At 38.9% G+C, this 25,847-nt stretch overlaps 1 protein-coding gene across 1 annotated transcript in view; it reads right to left on the bottom strand.

The window, feature by feature from the left end:
* The window catches only part of DNAAF10 (dynein axonemal assembly factor 10), a 28,201-nt gene extending 2,566 nt beyond the window's left edge, over positions 1-25,635 (bottom strand). The window contains exons 1-7 of the mRNA XM_055242772.2: positions 25,316-25,635; positions 15,479-15,579; positions 12,597-12,727; positions 9,062-9,163; positions 6,112-6,227; positions 4,689-4,823; positions 2,079-2,176 (exon numbers count right to left, since the gene is read on the bottom strand). Coding sequence (XP_055098747.1) covers positions 2,079-2,176; positions 4,689-4,823; positions 6,112-6,227; positions 9,062-9,163; positions 12,597-12,727; positions 15,479-15,579; positions 25,316-25,498 — 866 coding nt within the window. The 5' untranslated portion in view covers positions 25,499-25,635. The remainder of the gene's footprint in view (positions 1-2,078; positions 2,177-4,688; positions 4,824-6,111; positions 6,228-9,061; positions 9,164-12,596; positions 12,728-15,478; positions 15,580-25,315) is intronic.
* Positions 25,636-25,847: the final 212 nt, after the last annotated feature.

The raw sequence follows: 25,847 nt of genomic DNA, 5'->3' as shown, positions 1-25,847 counted from the left end.
CTACTATTTTCTCTTCCTCTCAAACCCTGCAAATCATTTTGATGAAAAGAAATAAAACATTCAGATGAATAAACTGTTTAAATACAGACGTCTTTCACATATCTCTTGGCAAAGGCTGCAGTTATTCAGTATTCAAAAGATAACATAAAGATTTTTTAAAACCCTCCATATTAACTGCTGAAGTTTTAAAAGAATATGTGTACATGATTCAAATACTCAAAAAAAATCAGCATGTTGAAGTTTTTCATTCAAAAAACAAGTCTTGAATAACTAGATGATTTCTTCTAGGAGCTGTTGGTTCAGTGGTCAATAAATATTTACAATTTAATTGCATTACTACCAAGACAGACCGGCAAATGAAAATAAAGCTAAATATCATGGTACTTAAACCAGTTCCCTTTGCTGGTACAATACTTGACAGTAAAACTCCAAACCGATTTGAAGATTAGACTGGACATCTGTTCTGGTTAGGTGTAAAGTTTACATTGCACTAAACTTCAAATTTGCATACAGACCTAATTTTACTGACGGAACTAAATCCACTGTAGTAAAAAAATTCCAGCTGCGAAAGTGTTCGTGTGTCTCATGGAATACAAATCCATGTGTAGATTACAAAGAAAACTGAGACTAGTTCTTCAAGTGAGCAGCCTAAAGAGTTTGATCACCAAGTAAAATAGTGACGTGCCACCACATGGCTTCACGAAGGGGACTGGCAGAGTCTAATGTGGGGAGGAGACCAGGGTGGAAGAATCAGGGAAGAACAACGGGCAGAGGTGCTAGAAGAAGGGAAAGTAGCAAGTGATCTCTCTACCCCACATTCTCCCAGAACGCCTCAAACTTCACATAAAGACCTGGAAGAAATCTTGGTGACTAATCCTACTTATCAGTCTAAACCAAGCTATCATTCTTCTTCATAGAAAATGTCATAAAAAAGGGTTATTAGTTCTACTAAAAACTTCTAAAAGTCATTTCTGTTCAACATGTATCTATATTTTCTCTTTTAATACGAAAGTTCTAGGTTGACCTAGGATTCTTTAATACATTTACTTGGTGCTTTTGGCAATCTTTTATTTATTGTAATTTTTCTCCAGATATAGATTGCTGGCTATCACAGGCAAACAATGTGCAAAGGCAATGGCTGTAAGTAACATTTGCAGAACTTCATCTAAACACTTCCAGAATGAAAAACTGACGCCAGCTTCTAACCCCCGAGCTCCATTACACAGACCCAAGCCTAAGGACCTTTTGTGTGCCATTTCTATGGGAAGGCATCACAGGGTGGAGATGTTAGACCTAAATGTAATGTTTTTCTTCTTACATTATTAATGAAACTTTATTTTTGAAATATCCTTCATTTATGGGCTTGCTATTTTTTCCCTGAGTGATGTTTAAGAAAGATGTAATTTTTCCCCTCCAAGTACATATTGCTTAGCTAATGAAGTATTCCGAAATACCATTAACTCACAATATTTATCAGACCTTTAATTTTTGTTTTGTTTTGTTTCGTTTCCTTTTCACAGGCCAACCCTGAGCAAGGATATCAGACCTTTTAAATGATCTAGTATCTATGATGTTAGCACCCTGGGATTCAGAAAGTATCGTGCATAGTAAAAGCTTTCACTGTAACTCACCCTGCCTAGATATGCAGAAAGCAAATTCAGTGATAAGATCTTTCCTGGAGACCAATCGGGAGCCTCAGGCTCTGTTGGGGTCTATCACAATGATGTTATCTAAATTTAGGCAAGGAACCCTTTCCCCATCATTTTAGAGGCAGTGAGTGCTCTAATCACTTCAAGATAGTATCTGATAAAAGTCCTGGGCCAACTTTTTCATACTTAGAAGACACAACTAAAATGATATACTAAAATGTATCAAAAGAAGATTAGTGTACACTCTACTAAGTGTAAAGTATATTCATACAAAATGCTTAGAAAACAAGTTATGTAACACCATGAAATTTTAAATCATATCAAAATGAACTAAGTCAAAGCAGGAAAAAAAAGAAAAAAAGTTCAATCTAATCCTACTTTACACCCACAGGTAACTTTAAAAGGAGCAGTGTGCACTAGCAGACTTACTACTTCCAGAGGTGAAGGCCACCGGCGCCTCCAGCTGTCAGAAAGAGCTCCCTGTTCTGCGGCAGGTGTCGGACCTGCCACACAGTAGATTTATGGGCCTAAATAGAACAAGAGGCATACAACTGGTTTATATGCTAAATGGTGCCCTGGAAGAGAAACCCTGCAAATAAAAAACTTTTACTACTATAATTTCAATGGTTATAAAAGTAATTAAGGTTATTTTCTGGCACATCTCTTTATAATGGCTATAGAGATTTATAGGAACACATAAGAAATTAGAAAAAGCATCATTTTTCTTTATTGCTTTATGAAACAAAGTTCTACTGGATTTTAAAAAAGACAGGTATTAAAATCCATTTAAGTTTATAGTACCAAATACATTATGAAAATAGATTTTACATATTTAAATACCTCTAGTTCATTCTGAGGGGGAAAACACTCAAAATATAAAAACATATACTTTTGTTTATATATACAAAAAATGTGGACTGAATTAAAAAAATACACTTTAGTTCTGAAAACAGTTTGAGGTTCACAGCAAAACTCAGCAATAAGTATAGAGTATAGACTGAATTTTAACTAAAATTTATAGACTGAATTTTAACTAACAGCTCCCAGAGCCTTATTTTCAATTTATTGCCATTTACCTGTCCAGTCTTCAAAATAAGGACCATGAGGACTTATAGACAATGTTTATGGTCATAATAAGCTAAGGTCTTTATCATTCACATTAGACTAAAAGATTAAAAACCAGCAACTGGAAGGTTAACGTTTTGTTAGCACCTCAATAGCAGCCAGTAAATCCATCCTGGCGCCACTGCATTAACTGGGGAGAGCTTAGGAGAGGGAGAGAGAGAGACAGAGGGAGAGACAGAAAGGAGGCGGGAGGGAATGAATGACTGCTGCTTTGTAGAAGCAGTGGGGCTGGCTATCATGGCACACCACATTTTAGTGAGTGATTAGTCTTGACCTTTGATTTCAATAGTCTTTTGAGAGAATTACCATTAGCAGATAAAGACTCATATCTCAAAACATACATTTTGAGTGTGTAACAGTCTCCCAGTGATTAGGTTCAAGCTGTCGAAACATTTTATTTTGTAGCTTAAACTTCTCTTCTTCAGGAAGTTGAGAAAAACACAAAAAGCAAGAGGGGAAATGACCTCTTAAAATACACCAGAGTCATCTATTTGGCAGATTTAGCAATTACTGGGTTAACTAAATATAATTTTAAAAAACTGGGCCAGGTATAGTGGCTCACGCCTGTAACCCCAGCACTTTGGGAGGCTGAGGCGGGAGGATCACTTAAGGTCAGGTTTCAAGTCCAGACTGGGCAACACAGCAAGACTCTATCTCTACAAAAAAAAAAAAATTCTAATTAGCCAGATGTGGTGGCGTGCGCCTGTACTCCCAGCTACTTGGGAGGCTGAGGCAGGAGGATCACTTGAGCCCAGGAATTTGAGACTGCAGTGAGCCATAATCATGCCACTGCACACCAGCCTGGGTAAGAGGGCAAGATTCTGTCTCCAGAAAAAAAAAAAAACAAAAAAAAAAAACACAAACAAAACAAAAAACTGGAGATGACGCTATTATTTATAGATAATGAAATATGTGTTGCAAATTATACATGGAACAGTTTAGTAAAGTGATCTATGTTGTTGATAGATACTTAATATATTCTGAAATGACAAAAGCAAACCAATATTATAATTTATAGCTATCTTGTTAAGAATTTAGTTTTCATAAGGCAGTGACAATAATTTACAAACAATAATAATAAGACAAAATAGGAAGGTTCAAGAAATCCTACTAAATCCACAGGAGAGAGAGAAGCAAGGGAGTTAAGTTCTTACTTCCTGAGCAACTTGTATATTTTAATCTTATGGAAACAAGAAATCTGTAACTGATCTTTCTTTCTTTTTATACTTGAGGAAGTTCAAATCACATTTCCAATCCATTTCTTGTGAATGACAGGACCTTTCTGCATGAATTTTCTGTAATCCCCCCAGTCCAGAAACTATCTTTTTTTTAAACCAGTATTTTCCCTTTGCCCTGCTTTCCTCATCTATTGGTCTAATGCTGTAATACCGTATTTTCCTCTCAGCTACCTCAAATGCAAGGCAAAGTTAAGTAAGTAAGTATTTTTGAACATCTACTATAATCACAGTACTCAGTGCTTTAAATAATTTCATTTAATATAGCAAATTGGAATATAAAATAAATGTAATGAAATGACATCATGTACATATAGTTATATTTTGAAAAATATATAACCAGGTATTAGCACAAATATTATATACTTATTAGGAAACACCAGGCTGGGTTTTGTTGATCAAATTCCTAATATCAGCTAGCTTTCTCCTAATTACTCCTAAACTACAAAATAAGATTCCTACCTAACTGAGATCTTTATTATAATCAAGAAATCTAAAGTTGATAAACTCTGGGGAAGTACTCTTTGCACAGAAAAACTTGTCAAGATCTCACAGGAATATATCAAAAATAGCTCCCTTCACATAAAGACCTGGAAGAAACCTTGGTGACTAATTCTACTTATCAGTCTAAACCAAGCTATCATTCTTCTTCATAGAAAGACATTTCCCTCATATTTACCTTTTCTGAAACAGAGGCAAAACCTTTGGTTGGATGCTGTGTTCTCATGTCAAAAACATGGAACTTTCCTTCCAGAGATGTGGCTACTAACTTATTCATACTTATGTCTTTTCTGTCAAACTCCAAGCTACACACCTGAAAACAGAGAATACTTATTATTGGTAGTCTCACCAGTATCACTCAGGAGGCTCTTTTATACTAAGTAAAACAGCTTTAAAATGGTCAGATAATGTGAAAGCACTCCAACAATCATTTTATCTTTTAACTTTTACCATAAAAAACTTTTTCCAGCCAGGCGCGGTGGCTCATGCCTGTAATCCCAGCACTTTGGGAGGCCAAGGCAGGTGGATCACGAGGTCAGGAGATCAAGACCAGCCTGGCCTACATGGTGAAACCCTGTCTCTACTAAAAATACAAAAGTTAGCCAGGTGTGGTGGCGTGTGCCAGCTACTTGGGAGGCTGAGGCAGGAGAATCGCTTGAACCCGGGAGGCAGAGGTTGCAGTGAGCTAAGATCATGCCACTGCACTCCAGCCTGGGCGACAGAGCGAGATTCTGTCTCAAAAAAAAAAACATTTTTTTTTTTTTTTGGCCAGGCACAGTGGCTCACGCCTGTAATCCCAGCACTTTGAGAGGCCGAGGCGGGCAGATCACGAGGTCAGGAGATTGAGACCATCCTGGCTAACACAATGAAACCCCATCTCTTCTAGAAAATATGAAAAATTAGCCAGGCGTGGTGACAGGCGCCTGTAGTCCCAGCTACTCAGGAGGCTGAGGCAGGAGAATGGCATGAACCTGGGAGGCAGAGCTTGCAGTGAGCCAACATCGCGCCACTGCACTCCAGCCTGGGTGACAGAGCAAGACTCCATCTCAAAAAAAAAAAAACCATTTTTTTTTCTCCATTAGTAAGATCAACAAAACAATCTTGGGTTCCCATGCTCAGTGAATGCCTTTGGGGAATCATTATTTAACTTTTTACATTATTTAACAGTTAAGTCAAGGCTGACAGTAGAAAACAGGAGGAAACCACATTCTTTGCTAAAGGTGTACAACTGAGGAACCAAAAATCTGAGCTGGGGAGGTGACTACTGTTTCAGGCTTTCTGATATTGGCATAAAAAGGCCTTTTACTTGCTTATTTTGAAATCTTAATACATGGCCCACAGGGGTCTGCAGACAGGCTGAAGGGGCTGGTGACTCCCCCAACATTGTAGAAACCACATGTGGGTGGGTGTGAGCTCATTTTCTGAAGACAGGATCCAGGATTTTCATTAGATTCTCAAACGGATTTGGCCTCAAAAAGTTAAGAACCATTGGCAGAGGGGTTGACTCAGATGAGTTACTAGAGGTGTTTTCCTTTTGTAGTAGTTCAGAGGTGAATGGAAACATGCTCAGAGAAACCAAAAAGCCTCAGAATGCACTTTACCCCATTTTTGATGTTTGTCTCCCACCGTAATGCCATATTTCTGAGATCAAATAGTTTGATATCCCCATTGTCATAGCCAGCACAAACAACACGTTCTTCTTGATTATAAGCATTACCTGGAAATCAAGATACAACATTTCACATCCTTATAAATGCATCCTTATAAAGGCTGCTTAAAAAAAATCTTATGGAACTATACATAAAACTTATATTAAATCAGATTTTAAAAATCACACTGGGTAGAATCCCATCTTATCAATCCTGACAGGACATCAAGATTATTAATGTGGTATCCATTAGTTTTTTGTTTTGTTTAAATCTCTGATAGAGCTTGGATATTTGTCCCCCCAAATCTCATGTTGACGTATGATCCCCAATGTCGGAGGTGGAGCCTGATGGGAGGTGCTGGGTCATGGGGCTGGATCCCTCCTGAATGGCTCAGTACAGTCCTTATGGTAATGAGTTTTTGCTCTTCTAGTTCATGTGAGGTCTGGTTGTTAAAGAGTCTGACACCTCCCTCCTCCCCTCTCTTTTGCTCCCTCTCTCGCCATGTGACATGCCTGCTCTTCTTTTGCCTTCTGCCATGAGCAGACAATTCCTGAGGTCCCACCAGAAGCAGATACTGGCACCATGCTTCTTGGATACTCTTGCAGAACTGTGAGCCAAATAAACCTCTTTTCTTTATAAACTACCCAGTCTCAGGTATTCATGTATAGCAATAAAGCAATTCAATGCAAAGCGGACTAACTAATATAAGCTCATTCACTGTAATTCTATACTGAAAGGATATGTGAAAGTGTTTATTGAATTCAATTTAAAGAAAATGCTTTATAGGAGATCGAGACCATCCTGGCTAACACAGTGAAACCCTGTCTCTACTAAAAAAAAAAAAAATACAAAAAATTAGCCAGGTGTGGTGGCAGGCGCCTGTAGTCCCAGCTACTGGGGAGGCTGAGGCAGGAGAATGGCATGAACCTGGGAGGCAGAGCTTGCAGTGAGCCAAGATCGTGCCACTGCACTCCAGCCTGGGCAACAAAGCGAGACTCTGTCTCAGAAAAAAAAAAAGAAAAAAGAAAAAATGCTTTCTACTGTATCTGCAAAGGCTAGCAGGCCAACTACAGCTCAAACACAAAGGGGTCTCAGAGAATAAATACAGTTATACTTCTATTGCTCTCTTGGCAGTAACTATATTTGAATGCAAACAAACTGTAAAACTAATTTATCTTGAAAAATGTTGTTCTGGTGTGATTCCATCTTTACAAGGAAATCTGAAATAAGTTGTAGCACACTGTGACATATTTTTAGTAGTGTGGATGATCATACCTGAAGTAAGTTTATAATCTGTAGTTAAACTCATCCTCCTGGAATTAATTCAAGGATTTTTTTCCAAGTACCTCTTGGCTGAGGAAAGAGTGTTAAGTGATAAGGAGGCCCCTGTCACTGTGCTAGGCTTCTGGGCATCCTATCCCCATGCTTTCATTCTCTATTGCCTCTAACTTCGTTGTTCTCATAAACTCCAGCCCTGCATTTCCACTGTGTGCCCCACCTAGATGGTACAACATCATCTTAAACTTATGATGTCCCAAAATGACCTTACTGTTTTCCTTTACAAATTATCCCACCCCTTGTATAATTTTTTCAATTAATACCATCATTCACCCCACGGTCAGCCAGAAAACTCAGTCATCTTGGACATAATCCTTTTCTTTGTTCTTCATATCCAAAAACATTCCCAAATTCTATGGATTCTGCATAATATTATCTTCGGAATCATCCACTCTGCTCCCTTCTCAGTGCTTGTAACTTTGGTCTTCCCTGGAATACTACAAAGAGCTCTTGAACTCATATTCTCCGTACCACTCATCACTCCCGCTAAATACCACTAGTTCATTTTCCTAAAGCTCGGATTTCATCTCTTCCTTGCAAACACCATCAAAAACTTAGAACTATCTTCAGGCCATCCTAACACCTCTGGCCATTGTCCTGAGCCATCTCTAAGGAAATGTCTACTATTACTCTCTACTATTGTTGGCCCTCCCTATCCATGGGTTCTGCATCTATAGGCAACCAACCATGGATTGAAAATATTTGGAAAAGAATTTGCATCTACACTAAAAATGTACAGGCTTCTTGTGCTTGTCATTATTCCCTAAACAATACAACAATGGCTGACGCAGCATTTACATTATATTAGGTATTATAAGTAATCTAGAGATGATTTAAAGTATATGGGAGGATGTGTTAAACCATTCATGAGAACTCTGCCCCCATTAATCACCTCCCACCAGGTCCCACCTCCAACACTGGGGATTACAATTCAACATGAGATTTGGTGGCGACATAGATCCAAACCATATCAAAGGGCAAATGTCAATTAGTCTTACAAAATCAATATTCATTTTAAGTAAATTAATAAAGGAATACAGTTACCAAAATTTATAAGAAATAACTTTGTAATGGCAAACTATTTTCTAGAAAATAAACATACTCCGTATACAGTGTAAGGTATGATTTGTTAGGTTACCGTTTCATTCGAGGCTTGGTTTATCCCCATTAATGGTGTCTGACTTTAAATTAGGTCAATATTATCTCATTAAACAGAAACACATAATAATAAGCACAATTCTCAGCACTTTACATGTAATTAACTCATTGAATCTTCATGACAACACAACTAAGTAAATTCTATTATTAATTCCATTTTATAAATGAAACAACCAAGGAACGGATAACTTTGGTAACTTGCTCCAGGCCACATGGCCAATAAGTAGCAGGTGAGAATTCAAACCCAGGCCCCAGAGGCTGACATTAACCACCACATGTATTTGCCTCAGTAAACTATTAGAATAATCCACAAAATAGACTATAAAGAGACTACTGCGAAATTTCTTACAGCATCGTGCTTTTTACCATCTGATAATTCAAATGCAAGAATTCTTCAATAATTTACCAAATGCCACAGTCCAACAGTCTCTCTTGTTTTCTCCTTGTACAGGTTCCATATTAGCAACAGGATCATCTTTTTGCCTTGGGTCCCACACCTTCACAGTTCCTGCCATGCATAAAAGTGAGTTGGCAAAAATTCAAAAGTGAATGATTACATTTCTTTTCTACATTCTTCTTCTATGGCTTCCTGTGTACGTGACAATATGACAGATGTTATGACATCTGAAAATATCCACATTGTTCTGACTTCTAATTGGGTAAGTTGTATTTAATATCAGAGATATCACCCATATGTAACTATCTGACTTGGTTTCCAAATTAATAGACACACAGAAAAGCCAACAAGTGTTCCTAAGTTATCTACGAGTGATGACTGATAAGGCAAATGTGAATGTTATGTAATTCAAATCATGAGCCTAAAATGAATGTGTTATTTTTTAGGGAAAATACCAGTGTTGTTTTAATTTTTACTTTTTTCCTTACTACCCATTTTAACCATTGGCATGAATACACTCTAATTTCGAATTAATGGTTTCTTATGTGAGTTCTAGAATACTATTTCTTTTTCTTTCTTTCTTTCTTTTTTTTTGAGATGGAGTCTCACTCTGTCACCCAGGAGTGCAATGGCGTGATCTTGGCTCACTGCAGCCTCTGCCTCCCGGGTTTAAGCAATTCTCCGTCCTCAGCCTCCCAAGTAGCTGGGACTACAGGCATGCACCACCACACCAAGCCAAATTTTGTACTTTTTTAGTAGAAACGGGGTATTGCCATGTTGACCAGGCTGGTCTCAAACTCCTGACCTCAGGTGATCCACCTGCCTTGGCCTCCCAAAGTGCTGGGATTACAGGCACGAGCCACTGTGCCTGGCCTAGAATACTATTTCATATACAATTAAGTTTAATTTTCCTGTGGCAATAGTGAAGAGGAAAATGTTAAATAAAATTAACAAATTCTCAATTTAATTTCAACTCTCTCGTTTTAATTCATGTTATGGGACTACTTACTAAAATAGTGTCACTACGCCGGGCGCGGTGGCTCAAGCCTGTAATCCCAGCACTTTGGGAGGCCGAGGCGGGTGGATCACGAGGTCAGGAGATCGAGACCATCCTGGCTAACACAGTGAAACCCTGTCTCTACTAAAAAATACAAAAAATTAGCCGGGCGTGTTGGCGGGCGCCTGTGGTCCCAGCTACTCGGGAGGCTGAGGCAGGAGAATGGCGTGAACCCAGGAGGCGGAGGTTGTGGTGAGCCGAGATCACGCCACTGCACTCCAGCCTGGGGGACAGAGAAAGACTCCGTCTCAAAATAAATAAATAAATAAATAAATAAATAAATAAATAAAATAGTGTCACTACCTACAAGAAATGCAAATGCATGTAATAAAATGGCTAAAAGGCAAGTACCTGAGAGAGAATAAGAAAAGGGCAAAAAAAAAAAAAAAAATCCTTAAAAGGAAAATAACTCAGGAAAGGTGGAGGTACAACATTAGATTTATCTCCAGGGATAAAATAAAGTTGATCATCAAAAGACTGCTTTACTTTAATATTTATTTATTTAGAGACAGGGTTTTGCTCTGTCACCCAGGATGGAGTGCAGTTGTGCGATCATGGTTCACTGCAGCCTTGACCTCCTGGGTCCACGTGATCCTCCCAAGTAGCTGGGACTATACCACCATGCCTGACTAATTTTTAGTTTTTGTAAAGATGGGGTCTCCCTATGTTGCCCAAGCTGGTTTCAAGTGATCTTCCCACCGCAGCCTCCCAAGTGCTGGGATTACAGAGATGAGCCACTGCACCTACTAAAAGCCTGTTTCAAAAACAAAAAAAAAAATCCCATATATAGAGATAAGAGATTATCTTTCTCTGTAGGATTTATACAAATTGATAAGATTTATAGTAAGTTTGCAAAAGTTAAATGAGCAAAGAACATAAGCTATTCATAAAACAAAATTAACCAGTAAACATAGAAAAAATTAACACAAGTTGGAATGGAATACCATTTTGTCTATAAAATAAGGAAGGAAAAAAAGAAAATCAACGCTGACAGGGTAAACTAGAAATCTATCTCATCTACTGTAGCCGACTATAAACAGGTACTTCAGAATGTTTGCCAATAAATTTTAAACGTTTTTTTTTTGTTTTTTTTTTTGTTTTTTTTGAGACAGAGTCCCACTCTCTTGCCCAGGATGGATTGCAGTGGTGCGATCTCAGCCCACTTCAACCTCCCACTGCCAGGTTCAAGCAAAACTTGTGTCTCAGCCTCCTGAGTAGCTGGGATTACAGGTGTGTGCCACCACACCTGGCTAATTTTTGTATTTTAGAAGAGACAGGGTTTCGCTATGTTGCCCAGGCTGGTCTCAAACTCCTGGTCTCAAGTTATCCGCCCGCCTTGGCCCCCAAAGTTGTGGGATTATAGGCGTGAGTGACTGTACCTGGCCCAATAAATTTTTTAAAAAATCATAAAATATATTTATTCCAAAGGAGTTACACATATGACAATACTCATTTACTCATTATTTTTAAGCCACTCTCATAAGACAACAAACAAAAAAAGCAAACCGAAGGCTTATAAGGGAATGGTTAAGTATGGCCATATGATGGAATATTATATAGTCATTAAAATGATAACTGTGGAGACAGCAACATTTGCATATGATAAAACATTAAATAAAAAAAGTTTCTAAGATACAAATTCATATTCACACTTATAACTATGCAAAATTATATATAAGACCTAAAAGGAAAAGAAAAGCTAATGGTTGTGGTAGTGTGGTAGACTGAATGTTATTTTTCCCTCTATACTCAATATTGCTTTTATGATTAAAAAAAATAAGTGATTTCTAAAACACGGCTGCTCTTGAGTACCCACTAGAAAATTATATCTTACTTTTCCTTTAAAGCAATTTCCTCATAGTCCTGAGCAGCCATTAAACAACTAGCCAAATCAATTATAATAGGTACCAAATTTCTCATGTACCCCTCATGAAGCAACATTTCTGACTCTATTAAAGTCATGCAGTACCACTTCGGACACCAAAAGACCTGGCCCTTGTTGGTCACTGCAGGGTGGAAGAGCTGAGTTGGTGCCTTTGGAACTCTCTACAATGCTTAGTGGATGGATCACAGAACTTCAATTTTCAACCAGCTGTCAATATGACAATTTTCACAAGTACTAATTCTGCCTTTTAAAAAAAGAAAATGAAAAGCTGCCACCCACATTATATCGTCAGCTGCCTCAAAAACCTGTAAAGACATTTTAAATCCTTCAAGGTTCAGAGGAAACCATCATTGTTAGTAGCTGAACCAGCTCAACACTAAAATAGTGTTAATAAGTGCTATGAATCTATCTCAAAATACCCAAAAGTCTGAAACAATCGAGAGATAAGCAATCAAACTTGCCTGTTAAAAAAGTAGCAGCAAGACTGTTAGATTTAGGGGGTCAAGGTGACTGAAGGGGATTTTTACTCAGAGAGAACGTACTGCTGCATAGAGATTTCCATTAAAATAAATCAACAAAATACATAGAATACAAGGACTCACCATCTCGGCTGCCAGTCACAATTTCAGGTGCTCCTTCTCCAATTCCTAGTCCACCTACGCCATCTATGGCATTTATAATTTCTTTATGGCCCTTTACAGAATATACTGGCATCTCTGGAGCTTCTAAATTCCTAAACAACAAACACAGCTTCTTACACCACATATCCCAAACATTTAAGTCTACTACTGAAATTCAAAAAGATATATTATAGTTATATTTTTTGTATAGAAATTAAGGTTTTGCTATGAAGATAGTTTATACATTTATTTATACTTCTGAAATTTTCTCTCCATTCAACTTCTTTCAAGCCCCTAATGAGAACTGTCATCATTCAACTCGAAATTCCAATCCTGAGCTCACTATACTTAGTGTTCTTCAAAGACAATCTATCCAAGACCCCCACAGATGAATTACCAGGTGTGCTTGTTGATTAACGTGGACTCACGGGCTCCTCCCCAAACATAATCAATCAGGATCTCAGATGGGTCCCCAAAACAATGACTGTGCTACACTGAAGTCTGAAAAAATACTGCTTCAAATATAGAGTAAAGCTCAGGGAGGTCAAGGCTGCAGTGAGCTGAGATCATGCCACTGCCCTCCAGACTCGGTGACAGAGCAAGACCCTGTTTCAGTAAAAAAAAACAAAAAGGAAAAGGAAAAAAACAACCAAGTATCTGATGACATGGCTCTCAGGACAATTTTTTTCAATTCTGGGTTTTAGTGGCTGTTACAAAAATATGGGGGGTGAATAGAAGAGGGACACCATTAGCTGGCCTTACTAAATCATCATACTCATTGTTAAATTCCATCCACCAAATATGCAAAGGTTTTTGTTAAAATGCAGCTAGTATATTTCTATCTAAAAATATATATATGTAAATTCAAAGTGATATAGAATTCTTCCAAAGTAGGCCTCAGTAGTTGGATCATATGACCTTTCTAAAGGATAAAATATGAGTAGTGTTTACTTTGTACACATTTCTTCCTTTATAATGTACTATTTTCCCACTGAAGTCCACACTGATTTTCTACTGACATACTTTTCAGTGTGTCATCGTACTGGTAACAATATGTATTACTGCAAGAAGGCCGAAGTTCGGCTAATAGGTCAATTCACAGAAAGGCATTCAGGGAAGTACTGATTACCACAACTGCACTACTGGGCAATGAGTGGCTTGACTAGGTGATCCTCACACATTCCTTTTCTTGCCCATCTCCATTTCTCCCCTTCTTTTGCTTTTCTACAGGAACTTCTATTTACATTTCTATTAATAATTTAGTTTTCAATAACTTATGGATTTTTCAAATGAATGTGACTATACATGAAATATAATTCCAATTTATTATTGGGCCAAGATTTATTAGTAAAACCTTACTAATAAAAAATCTGTGGCCAGGTGCAGTGGCTCACCCCTGTAATCCCAGAACTTTGGGGGGTCAAGGTGAGTAGATCACCTGAGTTCAGGAGTTCGAGACCAGCCTGGCCAACATGGCGAAACCCCATCTCTACTAAAAACACAAAAAATTGCCAGGCGTGGTGGTGGGCACCTGTATTCCTAGCTACTTGGGAGGCTGAGGCAGGAGAATCACTTGAAACCGGGAGGTGGAGGTTGCAGTGAGCCAAGATCACATCACTACACTCCAGCCTAGGCAACAGAGCGAGACTCCATCTCAAAAACAAAAAAAATTTTTTGAGATATTTCAACCTAGTTTAGAAATGACATTTATCATCATTATGAACTAGTCAAGAGATTAAACAAGATTGTGGTTCTACTTGAAATGACTGTTTTACTACTTTATAGACTTTAAAACATTATTTTTTAATATGAAATTATAAGATTTATCAATGAAAGTAAATTGGTAATATCTGTACTATACTAGGAAACTGTATTAGAAAGATGGTCAATGGTACTATCTAATATTTTGAATACTCTTGTGTTGAAACATATTTATTTTTTAAAATAGCATTCAAACTTGCCTCTCTCCCAGTATCTCTCAAAGCATATGACAAAGCATCTAAGAACTAATGAATACATGCTAATTTAATTATTAAGGAGTTAAAGCAAGGAGAAATTAAAATAGTTCCATTTTGTTTAATGTTACGATTCTAAGACAGATAACTATATTAAAGTAATGTAATTATAAAGTAGCAGGTTCTAAGTGAGACTCAAGAAAGGTCATGTTAGAAAACATGATGCAGGGAAGACAGTTTTTCTAGAACACTCTAGAACTTTCTCCATAATATTTTAGAACACTGCTGTATACTTTAAATGTTTAAAATAATAGATTTTCCTGCAAAGTAATTAAAAAGGAATTTCAATTCATTCCACTCTAAATAACAAATAACTCTAGGTAAAACACGAAAAAGGCATTTGGCAGAATTGTGATTTTGCCCATTCAAAACAAGTTTATTTTGATTTGTTCAACAGATATGTTTCTAAAAAGTTGTGCTTAGATGTTAAAGCTTTAAAAAACAAATGTTCTGCAGTGCTAAATCTCTTGCTGAAATATAAATATTTAATATCTACTTTTTCAGTGTTATTCATATGCATTTTTATATACTGTATTTTTAAAGTTGGAGGGGGAACAGACCTTTATTTACAAATACATGGCATTAAATGCTAGCACCAAACTGCGTGTGTGAAAATAAGCATTGATAATATTATCCAAAATATCTAAAGAAAAATAGGTTAGTATTTTTTAGTGGATTTTGAATATGAAATCTAGAAATATATATTAGAGACAATTCTCATATTTTTATAGTTAAAATGGAACATAGAAATATTTTAAAATTAAAATTCTCTCTTTCAGAGAAAGAGTAATGAAACTATCAAATAAATTGCCTATCTCATCTGTCTGAATACTGACTAAATCATCTTACCATATATGAAGGTTTCCACCAAAATCTCCAGTAGCTAAATATCTCTGCTGTAAAGATGTTGCACCAAATGTTCCACATTTAATAGGTTTGGCCTTTTCAATCTTGACAGAAGGGAGGAAGAGAGGATATATTATTTATGTAAGCAGATATTTATAATCTATTAATATCATATTTATGGCTCTATTATGGCATTTAAATAAGACAATATAAAAGGCAATTAAAACATCTTCTGATGAAAATAATCATGCTTTTTCCTTTAGTCATTTTTCTTTAAAGTATGTAACTGTCAAAAAGAAAAAGTGTTAATTTGCCTTTCGTCTCCTCTCACTAATGACATTCAAATGCTGACAGCTCTACAATCTCTATTGCAAATAAGAAAGTTTCAGCATTTCATGTGATATTCTTTAAGATCCTCAGCAGAAATGAGAACATAATGAAGATATTATCTTTCCAGATGGCTGTGGGAACAAAAATGTTATGTATCTCTTATAGTTTTCCCCGCAGAACCCTATAAACTAAAGATGTTCATGTCCCACTTTCTCTGGGGCCTTTTCAATGCAGAGAGATTTATAAACTTGTGTGTACCAAGGCGCTAATATTAGTATGGATCAGCCAATCTTTTGAGGTTTCTTTACTTTAAAAGGCTACTGCTCCAAGTATCGTATATAATCACATTAGTAAAACAATCACATACGAATATATTATTTAAGGTATGGGGCTTATGGAAATCAGGTGAAGAAGACTATGTAGCCAAAAAGGTCCTTGGAAAGGATCTAACACAATACCCTCCTGTCATAAAAGGAGACCAAAGCATAGGGCTTTACAGATTTGCCCAACTCATACAACATTCCACATTTAATGGTTTCTACTACATGCAAGTTACTGAAGTAGGCAAAAGAGGATACAAAGATGAATGAGATTGGCCAGTCCCTCAAAAAGCTAACAACTCAAATATCAGTTCCTATTTGGTTCCTCCAAAATATACATATTTGTTATACTACTCCTACGCCTCCCTGGGTCTTCTATTCACCTTCTTTTACTTGCTGATGTTTCTGATTTCTCCATGGCCCCTCCCGCCGCCAACTCTACCTGCCCAGGTCACTAAAGTCCCTCCTACAGTCTAACTGCTTTTCCTGCTGCCTTGGCTCCTGAGATCTCTGGAATCTGGAATTAGATGAGGCCACTGATATCTGTCCCACACCACACTCTTGCCATATAACACTTCCCATTGACTGTCAGCCTCAATGGGGCAAAACTATTCCTCTTGGTCTCTAACAATTTTTACATTTTTAAATTCTTAATGTTTATAAAAGTAATACCTGCTCCCTATAAAAATTCAAACAAAACAAAAGGATGGAAGGAAAAATTGAGTCCCTTTAACACTCTCCAGAAGTAATCCCCACCCTTCTAGGCCTTCTACGCATTTACAAACACACACGTGTTTGTTTCAACGCAAGGCGGATCACAGTACACTGTCCTTTGATTTGTTTCACTTAACAATACATCTGGATAAACTTTATTCCTTTTGCAGCGTTCTCCAGTTTCCAGGACATCTCCCCTTGTAACTTCAGTTCTCTTCATCCCTCCCAGGTTGGCCTGTTTCAAATAATTTTAAAATAATTTCCCTGCCGCTTTCAATGTTTATCCAGGCATTTACATATAGGGTATATTATCCATATAAGGTATACATAGCAATTTTCACGAATAAAATAGAAGTCACTTAACACAAACTATAACAACTTTTTTTCTCTGATTCAAAGGTTACCATTATATGGTATAGGGCTTTGGAAACTACCAGACTGTTGAACTATCCTATTGTTTGTGATCTAGATACATTGGAGTTACTACATGGCCAAGTCTAAAAGCATTCATACCCTCCTCAGAATTGTCTAGTAAACGAAATCAGCCACGTACAGTAACATGTTTGTAAAAGACCCTATTGACGAGAAGCACAGAACCACAGAATGTTTCTCTTTTTAATGCACAAGTGGACTGAGATGGCATCAGTTATTCACTGCAGCAGAAAATTAATACTCATTTATTCCCATTTTTTCCCAATTTTATGAAAAAGAGTATCTTAAAATGGGGCAACACAGAGGATCAAAATTTCGTCAACAAAGCACACGGTTTCTAACTCCAGGCAATTTATGTTTTCCTCACCGTTCCCCTCTCCTCAAATAAAAGTACCTGAAATAATATATTAACAGTGGTAAAGCACTTAATCACTATTAGGGCACGATTTCTATGGTGAAATTAATTCAGAGTTCCAACCTATGCCAATTGATGAGACGGCTATCCACTCCTTCCTCCCCTTGGTCTCACACTGAACCTGGGTCTTGCCAGCTCTAAGCCATTGATAATGGCTTCCACGTTCTGAGGCAGAGGGTGGAAGCAGACCCTCTGAGGTAAGAAGCTGGTGGTCCTCATGCACAGCAAGGTGGTTCCAGGAGACAGGAGATTAGAAGATGTGGAGAGCTTGCATCATCTATTGACCCAATTCTCCGGGAACATTTTTCTCAGAGAAGCACTGGGAAGACTGGTCTCCCATTTTCTTCCCACCAACCAGCTAAAGCCTTCTGCTTCCCAGAATTCCACTGCTGTCCCCTCAAACCTCTGATGAGGGTTTCTGTGATTCCTAGGCCATGGAAGAGGTAAAAACTAACCTACACTCTTTGGTTCCCTACAGTCTTCTAAAATTTTACTGCTGGATAAAAATAAAAAACTGGAAGCAAAAACTTTCCTCCCTGTTATTCTTTTACCCAACTTTCACTTTTAGACCCTTTAGGCTAGAGAACCTCAAACTATACTCCTGGAACACACTGATCTTCTGTTACTAACATAACACATTAACTAGAAAATTCACCACCAACAAAAGCCGATGGATGTGTGGTTTTCAGATTCTAAAGTTTTTTTAAAAAATAATTTTCTTAGTTTGCCTGGTAGAAAATACTAGCAAATGAACATCAGTTAAAAAAAACTTGGACTGTGTGCAGTGGCTCATGCCTGTAATCTCAGCACTTTGGGAGGCTGAGGCGGGCAGATTTGAGGTCAGGAGTTCAAGACCAGCCTGGCCAAAATGGCGAAACCCCCTCTCTACTAAATATACAAAAATTAGCCAGACGTGGTGGTGGACGCCTGTAATCCCAGCTACTAGGGAGGCTGAGGCAGGAGAACTGCTTGAACCCAGAGGGCAGAGGCTGCAGTGAGCCAAGATCACCCCACCGCACTCCAGCCTGGGTGACAGACTCCGTCTCAAAAAATAAAATAAAATAAAATAAAAAAATAAAAATGAAAAAAACCTTGGAAGTGAAGACTTAAAAACTGTGTGGTTACTTGTGATGTAAAAATCAGAATCTCCATCTATCTATCTATATATATAGTCAGATTTTCCTGCTGAAAATCTCTTTCCTGTGCAGAGATGGAACTGACTACTCCAATATTTCATGGTGTTCCAAAAACAGCACTGCAATGTGCAGATTCTTTGACACCTGCACATGTCTGAGAATTGCTACCTTCAAAAGAAAGAAACCAAACTGACAACCAGTCTACACAACAAGCTCTATACATTTTCACATTTGTCATTGCATCCCGTCTAAAAGTATGTCTTTATTACAAATATAAAGGAAAGAAGTAAAATGTATGTACATTGAGAAGCACAGACTCACAAGAGTGGCACAAAGGCCTATGGTATACAAAATGCATAAAGTCCTTTGGGATCTGGTCTTGTCTGTGTGACTTCATTTCCTGTTTCCTGCCTTCTCTACTAATTCCAGCCACACCAGTCGGCTTGCTTTTTGTTCTTCATACTTGCCAAGGTCTCTTCCACTTGGGCCATTTGAATTTGCTGTTCCCACTGCTTGGACTACTTTTCCCCAGGTCACCATGCCTCTATCCTTCTCTTCATTCAGATTTCAGTTCAAATGCCACATCCCCAAAGAGGTCTTCCTTGTCCCTCCAATCTGAAAAACCCCTAAATTACTGTCACTCACCCTGTTTAATCATCTATTATACTTATCAACAAAATTATTTTACTCATGCAATTATGTCCCCCTTTCTAGAATGTGAGCACCATGAGAGCAGGGCCTTGCCTAATTTTTTTAACGCATAGCAGGCATTCAACATTTGTTGAATGAAGGTACAAATGACCATCCATGAATCTCTCAGCCCTAACACTAGGGACAGACAAACCAGGGCTGGAGTTCACTTTCTTTGTTCTCTCTTTTCTCCTACCATACTTTCATGTGCCTGGGTTCTGACAAACTGTTCAGTTTCTGGTGTCACTGACATGCAATCATGAAAATAGCGTCCATCTATTGAACACCTACATTTCAGATACATTTTAGATATTCTTCCAGTCTAGACCATCCCTTTTCTAATATATACAACACTGCAAACTAAGTGTTCAGAACACCACTTTCAAGATGACAAAACAGGTTCAGAGGACTGAGTGACTTGCCTAAGGTCCCAAGAGCCAGGTAGAATCCCGACTTTTTCTTCTAAACTAGGCTGCCTCCAGGCTTATATGTAAATCGATTAAATAAACATTTTATTATTGGAGTCCTCAGTCTGTAAACCTGAGAGTTACTGGAAGTATCAAAGAAATGTTCCAATCTTGATTGCTGAGGTAAATGGCACAACGGCATGAATTAAACCTACTTTCAGATCTCTGCCCTTTGGTTTTTACCTTCATTCATGTCTTTACAAGATATAAATATATGATATTATGCTTCCCTCATGTTCTTTGTTCTTTTTTTAAAGAAACACAAAGATATTTATAGTCATTAGTCGTCTGCTGTGCAAGAACCAAATTAAACTCAAATTGTATATCTTCAACGTATTAAACGTATTATGAACATATTAAATGTATTAAAACTTATCATTTGTGTGCACTGAGGACTGCACTTTGCTCAGAAGGGCCGAGCTCTGTTGGCAAACAGACTTACAAAAGTAGCCATGTTTCCTCTTTCCTCAGACATTCATGGAAATAAAAATAATAGCTAAATTAAGAGGACACTAGTGAAGCTAATTTTTCATAGTTCACAAATGGGTTCCCTCTCTGCCCCGTTAGATAGTTTATCTACAGAAAAGAAAAGATGAAAAGAAGTTGGTGGTAAATCAAAATTTTTCTTGCTAGAAAACTAGCTGGGGGGGCGGGGGGAAAGCAGCTCTATCTTGCAAAAATTGTTCAACAAAGAAAATCAATATATACTAACAATTTTTGCTATATGATACTGAAAATGGCCATCAATGATGGTCATAATTGACCTAGCTGTTCATTTTCTTGCTACAAGAAGTTAAAATGATTAAAGAAGCTCAAGATCAATAATTCCTGCGTGAGCTATTTTTGTTCTGCATGTGGGTGGGTCTAGTACAGCTTGTCAGTATTTCCTCCTCCACATCCTGGCAATACTTAATTAACATTAAAAGATCTAGCCAACCAAATGCTAACAAGCAGTAAATTCGGTAGCACAGAGGCTAAAAATGCAGAATTCTATTAGCTTATTGCTATTTTTTTAATATAAACATCTACAACTGTGTTTCCATTTTTCAAGGCCATCCCTAGTCCATATGGTATCTTTGTGCCAATTAGAAAAAAGTTGCCTTTTATAGGCTGATGAAGTCTCACACATGTAAGGCTTGATGAAGGAAAAAGAGCTTTTAGCTCCCATTTGAGCACTCAGCCAGACACCTTTGTGTGGTGCAAAAAACTGCTCAACTGAACACAGAGGCCCTGCCCTCCATTCCCTATCTATCCTTTTAGAACTAAGATAAAGAAGACTTCAACAAAGACTGATATGCTTCCTTTACATCTTTTCTTCTTAGATGCACGGGCTTTGTGAGCTCCAAGTCAGTGATAAATTAAAAAAAAAAAAAAAAAAGAACAATGCATGAGCTTTGGAGCACAAGACTTAGGGGTAGATCTACAATGATAAATCAAGTCTGTTTCCTAATATTTTAATAAATGACCCATCTAGCTCAATGGTTCTCAGCTCTGAGACTCTTTAGAAAAATCACCTTGCGGAAGTTTAAAAATATTCTGATTTCTAAACCTTACTCCAGATGCAACAAAGATGTACCACTGTGTCAGAATTTCTAGGGGTGGGACCAAGGCACAAATGTTTTAAAACACACACACACAAGCCACAAAGTGCACTCAAATGATCCTGATGCACAGTAAGGAGTGGGAGTTACTGGACCAGTATTTAACCTCTATTTAAAAATTTTTTTCCATTGCACCGGAACAGCCAAATGCAATGCAAGTTCTTTTTTTTTTTTTGGAGACAGTCTTCCTCTGTCTTCAGGCTGGAGTACAATGGCGCGATCTTGGCTCACTGCAACTTCTGCCTCCCGGGTTCAAGTGATTCTCGTGCCTCAGCCTCCTGAGTAGCTGGGATTACAGGCACGCACCTGACCACGCCCAGCTAATTTTTGTATTTTTAGTAGAGATAGGGTTTCACCATGTTGGCCAGGATGGTCTTGCTCTCCTGACCTTGTGATCCATCCGCCTCTGCCTCTCAAAGTGCTGGGATTACAGGTGTGAGCACCGCGCCCAGCCCAATGTAAGTTCTTAAAGGTATTTTTGTATTAGTTTTACCCTCTTTTTGGGCAGTAGGCTCTTTAGGAGAAAGGACTCAACTTTTAAATATCTTTGGTCCTTGTTAAACACAGTACCTTGAAATAGTGTGTTCTCAGATAACTCACGGTAGAAAAAAAGAAGATCCAAAGGATCCAGGTGAAAATACACTTTTTTTTCTTTTCTTTTTTTTTTTTTGAGACAGAGTCTTGCTCTGTCACCCAGGCTGGAGTGCAGTGGCGCGATCTCGGCTCACTGCAAGCTGCGCCTCCCAGGTTGACGCCATTCTCCTGCCTCAGCCTCCTGAGTAGCTGGGACTACAGGCATCCGCCACCATGCCCGGCCAATTTTTTGTATTTTTAGTAGAGGCAGGGTTTCACTGTGTTAGCCAGGATGGTCTTGATCTCCTGACCTTGTGATCCGCCCGCCTCGGCCTCCCAAAGTGCTGGGATTACAGGCGTGAGCCACCACGCCCGGCCTGAAAATACACTTAGTGGTTATTCCTGGCATTGAGATTATGGGTGATATTTTCTTTATTTTCCTATTTTCTAACTGTTCTATCACAAACACATATTATTTTTGCTACAAAAGAAAATTATCTTTTTAAAACTTGCTGAAATTCCCCAGAGTCACTACAAAAGACCAACTACTCTATTCCACTTGATGGAGTAAGTATACTTCTGAAATACACATAAATCATATATTTTCATTTTATTATTTTTTGAGACAGGGTCTCTCTCTGTTACCCAGGATGGAGCGCAGTGATGCGAACACAGCAGCCTTGACCTCCTGGGCTCAAGAGATCCTCCCACCACAGCCTCCCAAGTAGCTGGGACTACAGGCTGGCATCACTATGCCCAGCTAATTTTTGTATTTTTTTTATACAAAAAGTAGAGACGGGGTTTCGCCATATTGCCTAGGCTGGTCTTGAACTCCTGGGCTCAAGCAATCCACCCCACTGCCTCCCAAAGTGTTGGAATTGCAGGCGTTAGCCACTGCATCAGGCTTGTTCTTATTTTAAAAACTCACAGGTCTAAGCCCTGATCCTGCCACTGCACTCCATCCTAGGCAAGAGTGAGACCCTGTCTCAAAAAAAAAAAAAAAATTTCAATCATGTCCCATTTTTCTTCGAAAAAGGAATAAATGGCCAGGCACAATGGCTCATGTCTGTAATCCCAGCACTTTGGGAGCCCGAGATGGGTGGATCACCTGAGGTCAGTAGTTTGAGACAAGCCTGACCAACATGGTGAAACCCCGTCTCTACTAAAAATACAAAAAAATTAGCTGGGCGTGGTGGCACGTGCCTGTAATCCCAGCTACTAGGGAGGCTGAGGCAGGAGAATCGCTTGAACCTGGGAGGCAGAGGTTGCAGTGAGCCAAGATCACGCCACTACACTCAAGCTTGGGTGACCGAGCCAGACTCCGTCTCAAAAAAAAAAAAAAAAAAAGAAAAGAAAAAGGAATAAATCCTTTAAATCCCTTTTCTTTTTAATGATGGCTCACACCTGATCCAGCACTTTGGGAGGCAGAGGTGGGAGGATGGTTTGAGCCCAGGAGTTCCAGGCTGCAACGAGCTATGACAGTAGCACTGCACTCCAGACTGGGACAGAGCTATGCCATCTCTAAACAACAACAACAAAAAACAAAAACAACCCAAAATGCAATGTAAAGAAATTTTACTTTGTGTAGAAATCAGGAAGGGCATCATACATTAGATAATCTGAACTGGACATTAGAATAGCAACAGGTAGTCGGGCTTAGTGGCTCACACCTGTAATCCCAGTATTACGGGAGGCCGAGGTAGGCAGACTGCTTGAGCCCAGGAGTTGGAGACCAGCCTAGGCAACACGGTGAAACCCCATCTCTATCAAAAAAATAAAAATAAAAAAATAAAAATAAATAAATAAATTAATTAATTAAAAGTACAAAAAAATTAGTTAGGTGTGGTGGCACACACCTGTAGTCCCAGCTACTTGGGAGGCTGAGGTGGGGAGGCGGAGGTTGCAGTGAGCTGTGTTTACACCACAGCACTCCGGGCTGGGTGACAGATTGAGACCCTGTCTCCAAAAAAAAAAAAAAAAAAAGCCACTAGTTACCGGAAGCTAAGTGATGAACAATACAAGGAAAGGTAGAAAAAAATAAGCCATGTTTCATGTTTGTCATTCAGGGAAACTTAAAGCGGGATGGGGTCTTACATACTTTCTATTCTAGGCTTAACAGTTCAAATTGTATTCATCCTTTATCTACCAGTTTAATCCCTACCTCCTCCAAGCAGATTCTCTCCATAGATTTTGATCCCCAGAGTTCTTAACCTACCCTGCACTTGTAGTCTATTACAACCCTGATCTGATTATGACTGATCTTTTTTTTTTTTTCAGGTAACCCAAATCAAGACTTTTTAAAAACTATAAACAGCTATAAAATGCTAGCTACTATCATTATTCTCTAATTCTTTCACTAGTAGTCTTCAAAAAAAAACTTGCAAACCTAATCTTGCCACAACCCTGCTTAAATCTTTTCAATTGTGTCCGGATTTTCTTAGAAAAAAGGCATAAATCCTTTGAATGTCCTACAGATCTTGCAATGTCTGGTTCCTGCTTATCCTTCTAGTTTCTTAAGGAGATAAACTTCTTCCCATCACTGAGCTTCTGCATGTGCAGAAGCCCTGGAAACCTTGTCCTTTACTCCTAGTTTGGCCTAGTTAGCTTCTGCACATACCAAAATGTTTTCATTCATCCCAAATCTGTTTTCATTCATCCCAAATCTGTTTTCACTCATCCCAAATCTGTTTTCACTCTCATTGAACCGTAACCGTGTTCCTTTGTGTGAGACAACTCATCTCGGTTTGTATTTATGTATCGTTGCTTTGATTATTGAACTGAGTATCTCTCCCACTAGAAAATAAACTCCATGAGATGGGGGACATTGCCATTCACATGCCTGGGAATACCAGGCACTCAACTGATACCTGTCGAATGTGTTAGGTTGCCTCTTCCAACCACACTGCAGGCATCCTGGTGCCCGCTTTGGCTGGACTGCACTGGGGGTGGCAGGACGGTTGGGCGCGGAGGAACCACCCCGCGGATGAGAAGAAAGGTTTTAAATAGGACACATTCCTCAGTCGGCGGTCAGCTTCTCTGGTCTCGCGCAGCTCAAGCCATGCTTTGGGGGACGCTGGACGAAGGCTCTGGCAAAGAGGAATGCAGACCCCAGGATCCGCACTCGCCCCCAACCGCAGTCCGGATCCTTGACCCGGCACCCACCTCCCGAAGCAGCTTCAGGTCCCCGTGCTGGATCTCGTACAGCTGAATGACGCCGGTGCCCCGTGCGAAGTTGCCCATGGTCACAAATTTGGCGCTGCAGGGCACCCATTTACAGTCAAACACCGTGTAGTTGAAGCCCTTCTGGATATGGGCGATGATCTGAGGCTTCTCGAAGGCCGACATGGTGCAGGCGATTTCAGCTACGGCAACCGCCACACCCAGAGCCACCAAAAAAGCAACCTGGAAACCAGACTCCAAACATTGGTAATTTGTCCCTCCCGCTTTCCGTATTCTGCCCCAGATGCCCTAGCATGTTGGCTGTAGTTATCTCCGGATAATGCCAGATGCGCTCCTGCGATCGCACAAAATGTTCCTTCACAACAGCACGAATTTGTTTATCGCCTTTACCCACTGCCTTTCGCACACATACATATTAGAGATTACAAAATACTTGGGTTGGGAGTTGCGCGGCTGGAGTGAGACAATGAGCATCAGGCATATCTTAGGACAGCCTACACCCTGTTTTCCCCCC

This window comes from Symphalangus syndactylus, chromosome 14 (assembly GCF_028878055.3).
Source record: "Symphalangus syndactylus isolate Jambi chromosome 14, NHGRI_mSymSyn1-v2.1_pri, whole genome shotgun sequence".
Classification (NCBI taxonomy): Eukaryota; Metazoa; Chordata; class Mammalia; order Primates; family Hylobatidae; genus Symphalangus; species Symphalangus syndactylus.
This window is presented reverse-complemented; position numbering and strand designations above follow the sequence as displayed.